Below are 13,183 nucleotides of genomic sequence, written 5' to 3' on the forward strand. Positions count from 1 at the left end.
GTAGGATTTTAAAGGTATTTGTAGAAGGTGGTTTTATCACTGAGTCATACAGGATGGACAGAAAAAAAAGGCATTCATGATGCATGTGCTGAATAAGTTTGCATGAAGGCCAATGTTCTAATCTAATCTTGAAAAAAGCTAATTTCCTGGAAGAGTTATAGAAAACGTGCTTATTTGAAAGGTTCATATTCTGTTGAAGGCAACTCCAGGATAGGGCACATGGATGTGGGACACGTTTATTTTATGTGACATATTCTAACTTTTAAACATCAATAAAAACTTCATAAATATTACTTGCAATAATATTGCACTTCATACATTTTCTAAGTCCATCAGCTAAGCAAGTTTTCTGAATATTATATTTATTTGTAGGGTCAGGACCAAAAAAATCAAACCACCAAAAATTGATGTCATCAGCTACTAAAAGTGTGTTTTTAAAGCCCTTGGAAATCCCCAAATAAAATTGTTTTTATTAGTGGGAGATGTAAACATGGTATTTAGGACATTAACTTGACTAGAAAAAGCTCTTTATTCAGAACATGGTTAACATATTACCATAACGTTCCCCTGTGGTCGCCACTTCAACAAGCAAATATTTTATTTAAGGCTAAAGAAAGTAACAAGCTACAAAAAGCATTTTTAAGTTTCTATACCAGCCTTTACTTTGTAATAAAATACCAAGGTATAATAGCAGGTGGTGTATTTTTCCCATTATGGATTAGTTTGCCATTGTTTTCTCCCTAAAATAATTGGACATCATGAAACTCTTTTTTACGAAGTACTGCAGCATTTACTTTTACTCTGGCTTAACCCCACAGTAAATAAATAAAAATAAAAAATAAAACAAATTACTGAACTTGGCCCCTTCTAGAACTGATCAATAGGTTATAGGCATAAAAAACTAAGTATGGTTGCATTAAAAAAAAAGTAGTATTTATTTGAATGTACCAGCATAAAAGTCAGGAACCATTTTCTACATAAACCTTCCACCCCGAACTCCAGAACAGCATGTGTGAAATAATCACTTCTTTAGAGATTACTATTTTGCTTCATATATCATATTTTATAGATTACACAGCTGTAACCCATGAATTAAAAACAACAAATGAACTTTTTAGGGTTTATTGCAAATTCTGACAAAAAGGCAAAACATTTTTAACAACTGTGTAATTAAAGAAACTCTGCATAACATTGTGTAGGTAAAAGTTTGGACCCTGGCAATAAAGTGTAAGGGTTTATGCTTTTATTTAAGACTTTTATTGCAGTAATCATAGAGAGTGACCATCTTCTTTCATTGAGCTGCACTAAATCAAGCCTCTATTAATGCAAGCAAAATATGAAAGTGCTACTGTTCTTGCACGTAATTTTCAAAAGTAGATTTAAGCAGAGTAGTGTTGTTAATGAAAGTCAATGATTATTTATATCTAGAGTTAATGTTAGGTTAAGAATTTAACCCTGGTTCTCTAAAACATTTGTTTCTACTCTCTAGCAGCCAGGTTCTCTTATTGGTTTACAAGTCACACCTCACATCCGTCTCCTCAGTCTAAATAAGCACAGCTCTTAGCCCAGTACTTACAAGGAACTGGAGATGCAAATGCATCATTGGCATCTTGCAGCCCCAGACAAACCACAAGCAGAGTAAGTTTCTGCTCTGGTTTTGACCATCCATAGTGAGAGGTAGGTTTAGGCTCCATTGCTAAGGAATGTGCTGAGTAGCTAATACTGTGACTACCTACAGCAGTTTGTGTTTGTGGACGAGCCAGCTACTTTAGCTAATGCAACTCCAACTATAGTTTAGCCACTGAGTGATTAGTTCACTCTGTGAATAGTTAAGCTTGCTTGTTAACACAAGAGCTGTCTGAGAGGATGTTTGTGAGAGTGAAAGAGCTGTTAGAATGAAGAGAAGGTGATGTCTAACTCATACCACCAGACCACTAATAGAGAGAAGACGTCACCTTCTGTCTATCAGTTGGGACTGGCATCAGGTGAAAAAAGCTTTTGTGGACTGCGCACAGGGGCGTCTTCCCACAGTCAGATACGCATCCAAACGTGGAAGAGAAGTCACTTGATATTGAAGTCACTAACAAACTGGACTCTATTTAGTGTGCTTAAAAGTATTGATAACATTCAGAAATAAACAGTTGGCAAAACCCTAAATCATTTGTGCTCACTAAAACTTTGCACATTGTACGGAAAGTCCTTCACAACAGAGCGACTGCTCTCTCTGGAATACTTCCATTATTAATACATCATGTGATTACTGTTCAATATAATGAAACTGACAGGGTATCTGTAGCAAGTAAGAAATAATATGCAAATTGAAGGCATTTCAACAAGAGCCAGACAATGGCATCAAACAAAAGGCAGAGAAATAGAGCAACATCAGACATCTGAGGAGGCCTTATCTCTGCATCTTTCAGACTCCTTAAATTACTAAATAACCTCACAGAACTGATTTGTAGAAAAGTAAGTTTTATCTTTTTTATGATAATGTCCTGACTTAATTAGAATGAAAAGGGTCAGTTATCTAAATAGCTTTTATAGCAGTCGCTTTTAGAAGATTTAAAGGGAGCTTTGTGCTTCTTGAGCACACTAATTAATATGCCATTGTGGTATAAAAAAGTTAAACATTTAAATGTTTTTTAATGTGCTATTTTGTCACACGTACACTTTGTGCTTTTGAATATGCATAAAGTCCCATGAGTGTGTGTAGCTGAGATATGTGTATTTGCATGCTGTAAAATTCCTAAATGTCATCAAATACAGAAACTTGTTTTCCAAATCAAACTCTTTATTAAAATGATTTATAGTTGCACTCAAAAAGGCAACATTGAGACATTTATCTAGAGTTTGGATGCCCATTTGTCCCAGAATGCATTGCATCACAAATCAGGGTCATGGGCAGAAGAGAAAGGTAAATGTTCTAAGTCAGAACTTTTTAAAATCTTTGTTTTATTGATGAATTTGTGATTTAACCATAATTTCATTTAGCCTAGCTTGCTATGTTTGCATTCAACCTCCTTATATATTTTGTGCAATTAACGTAATCACAAGAGATTTGGAAAGATGAGAAAAGCAGCCTTGCAACACTTTAAAAGGTTTATGCCCTACTATTGTTAAGTGTTATATATCAGGACAAAGTTGTTTTTCTCAGCCTTGAAATTCAGTTGGAATTATGCTAATGGTGCAAACAGTCAAAGAGATATGGTATTTTAAAGAGCATGTGTTATTTCATAAAGGGCTAACATAAATAACACCGCCTTACTCTGCTACGGTGAATATATGCTTCCTTAGTCAACATTTTTATTACAACATGACCGACTTTGATCTCAATTTTTACCCTTCATATCAATCCACCTTGAGGGTGAAATGGTGAGAAAGATTTCACAGCATAGAAGCGCATCAGCAGTTTGTATGATGATGTGACCACATCTTCCAATTTTCAAGAGAGTTTATAGTAAAAGTCTGCATTTGCATGGAAGAAATACACAAAGGGACTTACATTCGGTTGTTGGGGATGATTTTGTGTCCATCTTTATACCACGTGATCAGGGGTTGAGGAAAAGAAGCAAGAGGAGGCAGGCTGATGACGGCGGCTCGGCCTTGACTCACAGTGCTTCTCTGCTCCTTACCGGTGAAATTCCCCAAAACTTGAAGAGATGGATGAGTAGGAATCAAAAACACAATAGAAGTATATGATCAATAAAACATATCACTGTTCTAGAAAAACTGCAGTAAAACTGCTGTGTTTATCTGTAAGAGCAGGATTTTTCTTTTGTCAAATTTAAAGGTAAACATAAACATAATTAAGCCTCAAACCGAAAACACATTTCCACAGTCAGAAAATCTTTTTATGTTTGCTTTGCTTCTAAGCTTACTGCAGCCTTTTTGGTGCCACAAGCACAACCAAACAAGATTTGAAGTTAAAACACCAACCTAACAGATAAAAAAATGCTTTCAAAGGAAATGTTCGGATTTTGTTTGGTCCTATGTACCTGTTTGTCCAATTCCAGTCAATAACATGAAAAAGACCCCCCCCCCCCCCCCTTTTTTTCTTTCTAGTGATTTTCTTAGCAAACCAGGTTTCCATTTGAGGTTGCAAGGTTGCAGCTTTGCTACCTTGACAAACAAAACACTGTAAAAAGAAAGCGATAAAGGGAAAATATTTTGCAGCCTTTTTAGAGGTCTTGACTTTTTTTTTTTCACTTTGTCTGCGTGTGTTCTTGCGCACTTACAGGCCACATGTACTTCTGTCTTCCTGTGTATTAGTGCTCCCATCCTGTTCCTCACCATACACTGATACAGACCAGCATCATTCCTCTTCAAGGATGGAATAGACAACCTATAGATGGAGATACACAATGAGAAACAAAAAGCAGTGAGTGTCTTTTTCTTGTTCTGCGGAGAGGAGAATAAAAGCTGAAGGGAGCATTCTAAGTGATTTCTGAAGATAATAGGACAGAAGGCAAAGACTGTGGAGGTCTGTTTGTCCATATGTATTATTGACCTTGGTCTGAGAAAATGGATTGGCTCCATAAAAGTTCTCCAATAAAAGAAGAAAAGTGGGAGTGCCTACATATTTGTTGTGTGTGCGATCTTTATGAAAATGTTTCTTATGGAGGCCATGTATTATTTGCCTTAGAAGGATTGTTAATGGGGTTTTAATGCACTGTGCTTCACTAATGGGAGGGCTGGCATTGGATCCAGGTTAGTGTTATGGTTTACAAATACACAAAAGTGCACAAGTACGCACAAACACACAAGATCCACAGTAAAACTGGACATCGCTTTGGGGCTCATTATGAATGCCAGGACAGCCAAGTACTTAACTCCCGGGCTGTTAGCATTCGCTGCCAACATACACAAATCCCAACGCCGGCACAGACAAATATGCACACTTGTACATCAAAGACACACAGACGGCTCTATTTGAATCAAGTATGACACATTACACAGCAGCTCTTATCCAGAAACAGATTTCGATGTTGAGAACTTTCTAACAGTGCATTTATCTCTGGCTGCATTCCAGTCCGTGTCTGAAAGCTGCTTGTGATGCTGCTTCAGTACCGCAGTATTTCAAATGGAAACAGGACGTCTACGCTGCAATGATTGTTTCATCTCTGGACAGAATTTACACGGCAAAAACAGGCCCCTTAGGAATACGTTAAATATTCTTACCTCATTTGCAGATTTTCTTGAAATAAGCAAAAAAATATCTGTCAATGGGCTTGGTAAAAGGTCTTAATAAAAAAATAATTATTGTCAATAAGATGTGTTTTCTCACACTATGATTGAAAACTTTCTTGATAGTATTTTTTTTCTCGTAAATCGGAAAGTAAGACATTTTTTCTTGAAACGAAGTTCTTTTTCAATTTCTTAAGAGTACGTTTTTGCAGTATACGAGAAAAACATTGAAGCAAAAAGTGACAAAAAGCAAATGCTTATCTAGGCCTTAAAATGAATTGAAACTTCAAGAATAGAACATCAATTCTCAGGGACATAAATAATTTATTGAAAATCGGTTGGAATGTGTGAATCATGCAACCTCCAATTCAAAGGAGATATTTGCTAATAAATACACTTGGATCAAACGACACTAGTACATATACCTCAAGTTACTTCATGAGAACAGGGGTGTATGGATGGAGTCACTGAGGCGTCGGGAATTTCCTCTGAATGTTAAAGCATGCAAAGACACAAATGAGATGATCTGTGAAGCTTTAAAGGTTGACTGAAGTTGAATTTTGATAACAAACCATAAGGAACTTAGTCTGAATTAGACAAAGAGTGGCTCAAACTGTAACGTGACATTCCACAAAAGTCAGTAGAAAAATGACCTTATTGAAGTTATTTAGCTGTAAATTAGTTTTAAAAGTTGTCTAACTGGGATGTATCCAGAACTTTAAACACTAACTTATCAAATTGTTTAAGCAAAAACCAGATAAACATCATATTTTGATGTCCACCCAGGAGGGAATTCATCTCATTTAGGCCCTACTTGGTCCAGGGATTACAGCCACAACCATTTCATGTAAATTGCTGGTCACTTATATAGGCTATTATTATAACATTAAGATAAATCAGCCTTATTGGATTGATCTGGACTCTACTGGATTATAATGAACAAAAATGTTTGGAATGATGCCTTTTGTGTAGTGCCTTGAGACGGCCTTAATTATGAACTACTGCTCTAAAAATTAACTAAATTGTAACAGCATTGGAAAGGCCCCAGTGATTGTGCATAATGTCTTGGTATTAAACTTTAAAATTCAACTTTAAAATAGAAAGAATATCCTTTTTTTCATGACTGCAAGTCTGTCTGAAGCAGACTGCACGCTGAGAGCTGTCCATGAGCAAAGAAATGTCTCTTTTCCCCGTACAACATCTGCCTACAAAATTCTGGCTCAAACCCAGTGTGTCTCCATTCCCAAGATTCCCTCTGTTGCTGAATGATGTGAAAAACAATTTTGTTTCACAGCTGCAGTTTTGCCGACAGGCACTGCTTAGCTTTTACCACCAAAACACACAGGGACACAGAAAGAGAGGCAGAGCACGAGAGGTACAGAGTGAAAAAGCAAAGTAATAGCTTAGACATATTGATTGCCTCTACACTACTTTCCCCAGACTATATGCATATTTATTGTGCTAATGTAATTGTATTAATCTCACTTTGGCTCTGTTGTCTAAAAGCTCTGACCTTCTCTAAGCACACTCCATAACAAGCATGTAGAGCTTTTATGCTGCAGTTGTTTGTCTGTGTTACAGGCGTGACCAACCATGTAAAAAAAAAAAAAACCTAGCAGGAGAAGAGGAAGGAAGAAAATAACTTTTCCACAGAGAAATTATGACAAAAATTGGACAGAACAAGAAGCTGGCTGTGCAGGCTGACCTGTTCTGTAAAGTCCAGTCAGTGATGTTGCTGTTGTTAAGGGTCCAGCGGTAGTGCAGAGGCCAGCTTCCTCCAGCTGGGCAGGTCAGCACCAGTCTGTTTCCTTCCAGCACCACCTGCTTCGCCTGCCCAACCCCTTGTAGGTAGGGAGCCACTTCTGCCCGACAAAAAGACAAAAGGAAAAGTATGTCAGTTTGTCATTGGTAGAGAAGATGCACCGTAGTGTCAAAAGTAAAATGAGTAAGAAAGAGTAAAAATATAGGTCAATGATCCATGTTATACAATATACATTATTCAAACAATGTTTTTTTTTTAAATGGTTTAACACATATTTTAAGATGATGGCAGATTATGTTATTATGTTTTACAAATTAGAGAAGATTCAAAAATGATATGAAAATGCAAATGGAAAGGCTTCATGCATTTTTTGAAGTTTTTCATGACGTTAGATTTCAGACAGAGCTTAAATTTGGTTTTCACATCAATTTTTGCAAAGCAAAAAAGTGTTTAAGGGACATTTTTTTCTTCTATTTAAAGGTAATATTAAAACACAAAAATAAACATTCTAATAAAATGTTCCATGTTAGTCCATATTAGAAAGAAAATCATACCAGAATTTCAAATAATGTCAGTAAAACAAGTCCATTCCCTGTGTAAATGTGTTCACCAAAGGGGGAGACAAGAAAGCATTATGTGTGCATACATCTAAAACAACATTTTTATGGGCTCAGGACTTAGAAACATGAGCATGACAATGTGGATCACTGCTTCAACATGTACTATTTCCCAGCACTGATGTGCATCAACGATGCAGAAAAGTAACCCGTCCATCATACTCACTCCCTTGAAAGTCACACTGTAATTTCACTACTTGTTCCGCTTTCCCTGTGTACCTTAAGTCTATCAAACTTCAGAGTGTTTTTTTCTGCTTCTGCATGGGGTCTGAGGTTAAACTTTTGTCAGCACCAATTTTAATTTAAAGAGAAGACAGTGAGAATTTTTTTGAAAAAAATGGCAATTAGGAAGCCTGAAACCGTTAGCGTTGGTGGTGTTCATTAACATTGTGAGGTATGCATTCCCAAAGGTTTTATTGAAGAACTGCACAAGCAGAATCTTGCTGAAGTTACTGGCTTTCCCATGTGAGAAACTCTTAAGTGGCTTAGCTGCAGCTGATTAATAAATTGCAACATCCAATCTTTAAATCCTGGCCCAGATGTTCAGACCTGGCTAACCACACCACAGCATCTGGCTGATGGAACTCTCAGTATATGTGCAAAAATCTGCGTCTGACTTTGAGCTGCACAGGGAGCTTCCACATCCAAACACACAAACAGGATGACGGGGGGCACAGTTACACACAAAAGAACACAACTTTACAAAACCTCTCAATTACTCCCTTTCTTCTGTGTGTCATTCCACCTCCTACAAGTTGATATTTCCATCACACTTCTTAAAAACGCAGTAAATTGTTTCTGCCATCATCTAGCTATTGCAGATTGATTTGTGGGTCAAAACAAAAAAAAAATGAACATTTTAGAGAGAAAAAATGTTTTTTTGGGAGGAAAAATCTAACCAAGTGAAACTTTAGGAGATGCTATGCAAAAAGCAACAACTTTAGCATAATTTAAAGATAAAATGAAGTGTGAACATACACAGTCATTAATATACACCTTCACAAGTTTCTACAGTGAGAGCATTCAATGATTATATGAGCAAAAAATGTCTGGGATTAGTTAAACGATTTTTTGTGTTTTAGAAGCTTTAAACTGATGGCGGTCATCAGAAATTCATATTCTCTGAAAAGCGGAGGAAAGTCACATAAATAATACTTTTAGTATCTTCTAGAGCACCTTTCACTACGAAAGAAGAAAAAATTATGTTCAGTAATTCCTTTTGGCAACAACAGTCGAAATGAAACTCAATTATTTTCATCCAGCCGTACAAAAAATATGATTTGTGTCAATAAATACTAGAGAGAAGGAGAGAAGGGCTGGTTCAGGCAGCATACGTAAAAAGCCAGTATGTTTTGACTGGATAAATTCAGTAATGAGGCAATATTTTTACTCTACATTCTATTATTTTGAAATGACATCGATAAGAAACCCTCTACAGGGGTGCCCACACTATTTTGGCATGGGTGCCACTTTGGAGATGACAAGCTCCGAAAGATTTACCTCTATATATATATATATGTACAGAGAGAGAGAGATAGATAGAGATAAATATATAGATATCAATCTATCTATATAGATAGATAGATATAGATATATATATATATACATATGGATATATGTATATATATGTAGTATTTTGAGTCTAAAGAAATTCAAAAAATACACAGTGAGAGTGCAAAAATATTTGTGAGAAGAAAGCTTTGTTGCGTGTCTTAATATTATTTTGTAGTATCACATAATTAGAACAGATAAAGTGTTTTGTTGTGAAAACAAAAAGCAGGGAGGACCGCGTTTCATGCTCTGCTGTTGGGGGGGGGGCATGACATTTGTAAAGTGCGACTGGTTTAATATCCAGGTCCTCCACTGGGGACTTGGCACGCAGTGGGGCCAGTAGTGGCTTTCCGATGGCAGAAAGAATTTGCGGTCACGTATGTATGTATGTATTTTCTGAGTGTCAGTCATGTCACATACTTCTCAGGAAGGATGATGATTTGCTGATAGATTATTTAAAATATATATATATATATATATATATATATATATATATATATATATATATATATATATATATATATATATATATATATATATATATATATATGTAAGTGTATATACTAAGAACTTCTTGTAAGGCATTCTGAGGTTTTGGTGCAGTGCGTCTTCATCTGCGGAAGTTTCACTCATACAGATCCAAATGGCAGCTTCATACTGGGTGTGTTTTTGATACAATGTTGTCATTTTCTTTTGTCTGTACAAGTTTCTGTTATTGACTTTTCAAAGCCTTGTGAAGTTTTAGGAAGGGATCACAGAAAAGTGCTAGAGTCAAGGGTCTGTTGAGGGATTCTGCTAGTTGTCAAACCGTGTTTTGGTCAGTAATTTGTTATTCAGCATATGTAGGCCTTAATATATTAAAGTTGGGTACAAACAATGTCTTTATTATCTATTCCCCAATTTCAGGTTTCGACCATAGACTGTATAAGAGAACTGGAGTGAGGGGCCCGTCGCCCCTTGCATTCCAAACAGGAAGTACCCACTAACTCAGAGAAGACAAAATCCCCAGGACTTCTACTGAGACATAAACAGCTACAGTATTACTCAGTCAATGTAATTTTCAGAATAACCATTCTAGCTCTACTCCATTTTCAACATTATTTTGTTATTCCTATCTTTTTTTATTGTATTTTTCGGTAGCTACAGTTATTCAAGCAGTGAGGTGTCTCAATGAAAGTATATGGTCTCACGTCCAACGTTCAAAATGTTTGATTGACCACTTGACCAACTGTCTGAAAATATGGTGACTGAATTGAGTTCATTTCATTGGAGCCAGAAGTGATGTCACTTTCAATGGGTGATGTGACACTCATTTGGTCCAGTTCTTCTATAAAGTCAATGGTTCAACTCAGTCCTCCACCTCAGCCCTGACCCTCCCACATGACAACAAAAAAAACTGCAACATATTTGAGGGGAAAACCTCCATTTTTTGTTTAGACAACATTAAAGTATGTAGACGGTAAACACTGAAAACAATCCTTGGAAAGAACAACATCAAGAAGTAATCTTTATGTCTTCATTTCTAATAATTCACACCTATATTTTGGTTCATTTTATATTTCACTCATGACCCAAGAAATTAGTCTTCTGCCTTCACCGCCTCAGGCTTCCATAAGATCTCCATTAAAGTCGTAGACGACATGAAAAAAGCATCAGGTTTTGCAGTTCCACCCATGAATCCCTGCCTGATGTTTGAACTGCGCCGCGTTCACCAGTCTCCCCAAACTTGCCCGGGCATCCTGTTTCCTTTCTCCTGAAAATTAAAGAGCCTCACTCCCTGCGACAGGCGGGATAATTATGGTCCCTAGGACAGATGCAGAGACAGGTCTCCTCTGCTGTGTTTGATGCTTGGAAACCAATTTTAAAATAACAGGTTCAGGAAAGGCCAAGTCACTGCCAAGAGTTATGATAATATAAAATTCCAATGTCTATGCAGAAGCTTACACTGAAAGATAGCTCCAGTAACTCCACATAAACTAAATTATTTAAATAAAGAGCAGTTTGGATCATTTTGATACATTTACAAGAATATTGGATCATTGATGTATGACTGATATTGAATAATTACAAACTGAAAGTAGATAAAAGTCAGAAAAGTCAGTGCTAGGAAAAAATGTTTTGTTTATTCGTAATTTGGTGCAGTTAATTGCTCTAGATTTGATATATGTAAAAGTATCCCTGACTGGGAGAAGTATTTTATTTTTATTTTTTTTGCATCATTCAACGCTGAGAAGTAGCATGATAATAAGGCATGGTGTCAAACTTACACCGCCATGCTGGCCCACATAGTGACTTGGTGAGCGAATTACCCAGTGAACAATCCCAACTCAGTTCTGGCGCACGTCTAAGGGTTACCTCCTCCTCCTCTCCTCTTTCTCAAATTTAAGCTGTCGCACTCTCTCCCTCATTCTTTTAGATTGATAGCTGCCTGCTCTGTGCCCAAGAGGGAAGTGTTCCATCCAAGAAAGATTTATATGAGGGCTTGTGTGTGAGTGTGTGCGAGAGTGTGCGTGTGGGCGGGTGATAGAGAGGGAAACGTAGTGTATGCATGTGCACATGAGGATTTATTTGGAATATTCTGTTTCTACAGAAGACGGCTGGCAATCCAAGCTCCAATGTCATACTGCTGACCAGCAACTATAATTCACTTCTGCTTGCCTGTGTGTGTGTGTCAGTGTGAGAAAAAAAATATATTTTTGCAACGATCTTTTTGACTTTTTAGGACCTGAGGAATGAGCATCTTTCCTGCTTCAAAGAGGGGTGAACACCTTAAAGTCCTCCTCAGATACTCTTTTGATCAGTTTTAAAAGCATTCCCATTGGTCTTTTAATTAAAATGATGCTGTTTTTAGGCAAACTAAAAAAACTGTTGTTTTCTAAAACAGTGTCTGCAGAGGAGAAGTTGACCTATAGAAATTCACCTCTGAGTTGACCGTTGTCATGGAGAAACGCTGCCCCCTCTTCTCCTTCCTGTTCCAAAAGTTCTGTTTCAGCGGAATAGGGAGCGTGTGGCCTGCTCAGTGTATTTGTTACGTCACAAAACGCTCATTTTCAAATAGCTTTTTTTTCTGCTTCTCACCAATTTGAGTATAAAAAAACTAAGAAATTCAATTTTGCGTTCAATTTTCTTTGTATATGTCCTCCATCATAAAACAATGAGCATGTTAAAAAGACCAAAACCGCAAATTTCATGAGGGTGGGTCTTTAAATAAGGTTTAATAGGGCAAAGAATAAAACTTTTAAAAAAGGAGACAAATAAGATATATTTCATTCCTTTAATGTTTGAAAGAAAAATCTGCATTTAAAATTTTTTTTTTACCTGACAAGTACATCTAATATGCTCCCATTTTTAGTAACTTTCCCTCGTACTTTGTGCCTTTGCTTTAGAACAGTGTTTTTCAACCAGTGTGCCGCGGCACACTAGTGTGTCGTGGGAGATGGTCAAGTGTGCCGTGGGATATTGCCCTCATTAATCATTAACTAATCTAAAAACATTTCCCATCTCCAGGATATCAGCTCTTTGTTCATCCAAACAGGCCCTGATAAAACACTGAGTAGTTAGGAATATAAAAGATCTTAAAATTACTTTTTCTTTGTGTTTATTTAATTCTATTAAAGAAATTTTGATAAGAATGACGTTACCGCGATTTCCCTGCAGCTATGACAGTTTGCGGAAAAGTCCCGTCCCTTTAACTGTCTCCACCAATCATTCTTGAAGGCTTAATCACAGGTCATCAGTCTGACCAATCAGAAGTGCTTAAAGTCTTCACTTCCTTGTTCTTAATTCTGCTGATAAAGTCGCTCAGTTCTAACAAAAATACCAGCTAAAGCTCTTCTTTAGCGGTGTAGCTTTCCACAGAGTCCGGTGTCAGACCGTGAAACAAGTGGACAATACAATGAAGCTCAGAGACGCCAGTCTTTCTGCAAGTTTTCGGCAGTTTTCACACTACATCTCCCATGATGCATTGGCTTAAAGGGCCAGTGTCCCAGGGCACAATGAGTTGCCCTTGCGAAACGCCTTGAAACCACAACAAACAGACAGTTTCTAAATTTTCTAATTTAACTTTCAT

At 36.9% G+C, this 13,183-nt stretch overlaps 1 protein-coding gene across 5 annotated transcripts in view; it reads right to left on the reverse strand.

The window, feature by feature from the left end:
* LOC101162904 (protein sidekick-1) overlaps window positions 1-13,183 on the reverse strand; it is a 318,971-nt gene that overhangs the window by 176,410 nt on the left and 129,378 nt on the right. For all 5 annotated transcript variants that reach the window (XM_078944349.1, XM_078944355.1, XM_011477316.4 and 2 more), the window contains exons 2-4: window positions 6,890-7,046; window positions 4,236-4,342; window positions 3,503-3,650 (exon numbers count right to left, since the gene is read on the reverse strand). In XM_078944349.1, coding sequence (XP_078800475.1) covers window positions 3,503-3,650; window positions 4,236-4,342; window positions 6,890-7,046 — 412 coding nt within the window. The remainder of the gene's footprint in view (window positions 1-3,502; window positions 3,651-4,235; window positions 4,343-6,889; window positions 7,047-13,183) is intronic.

Source organism: Oryzias latipes, chromosome 1 (genome assembly GCF_053564925.1).
Source record: "Oryzias latipes strain Hd-rR chromosome 1, Olatipes_Hd-rR_3.1".
Classification (NCBI taxonomy): Eukaryota; Metazoa; Chordata; class Actinopteri; order Beloniformes; family Adrianichthyidae; genus Oryzias; species Oryzias latipes.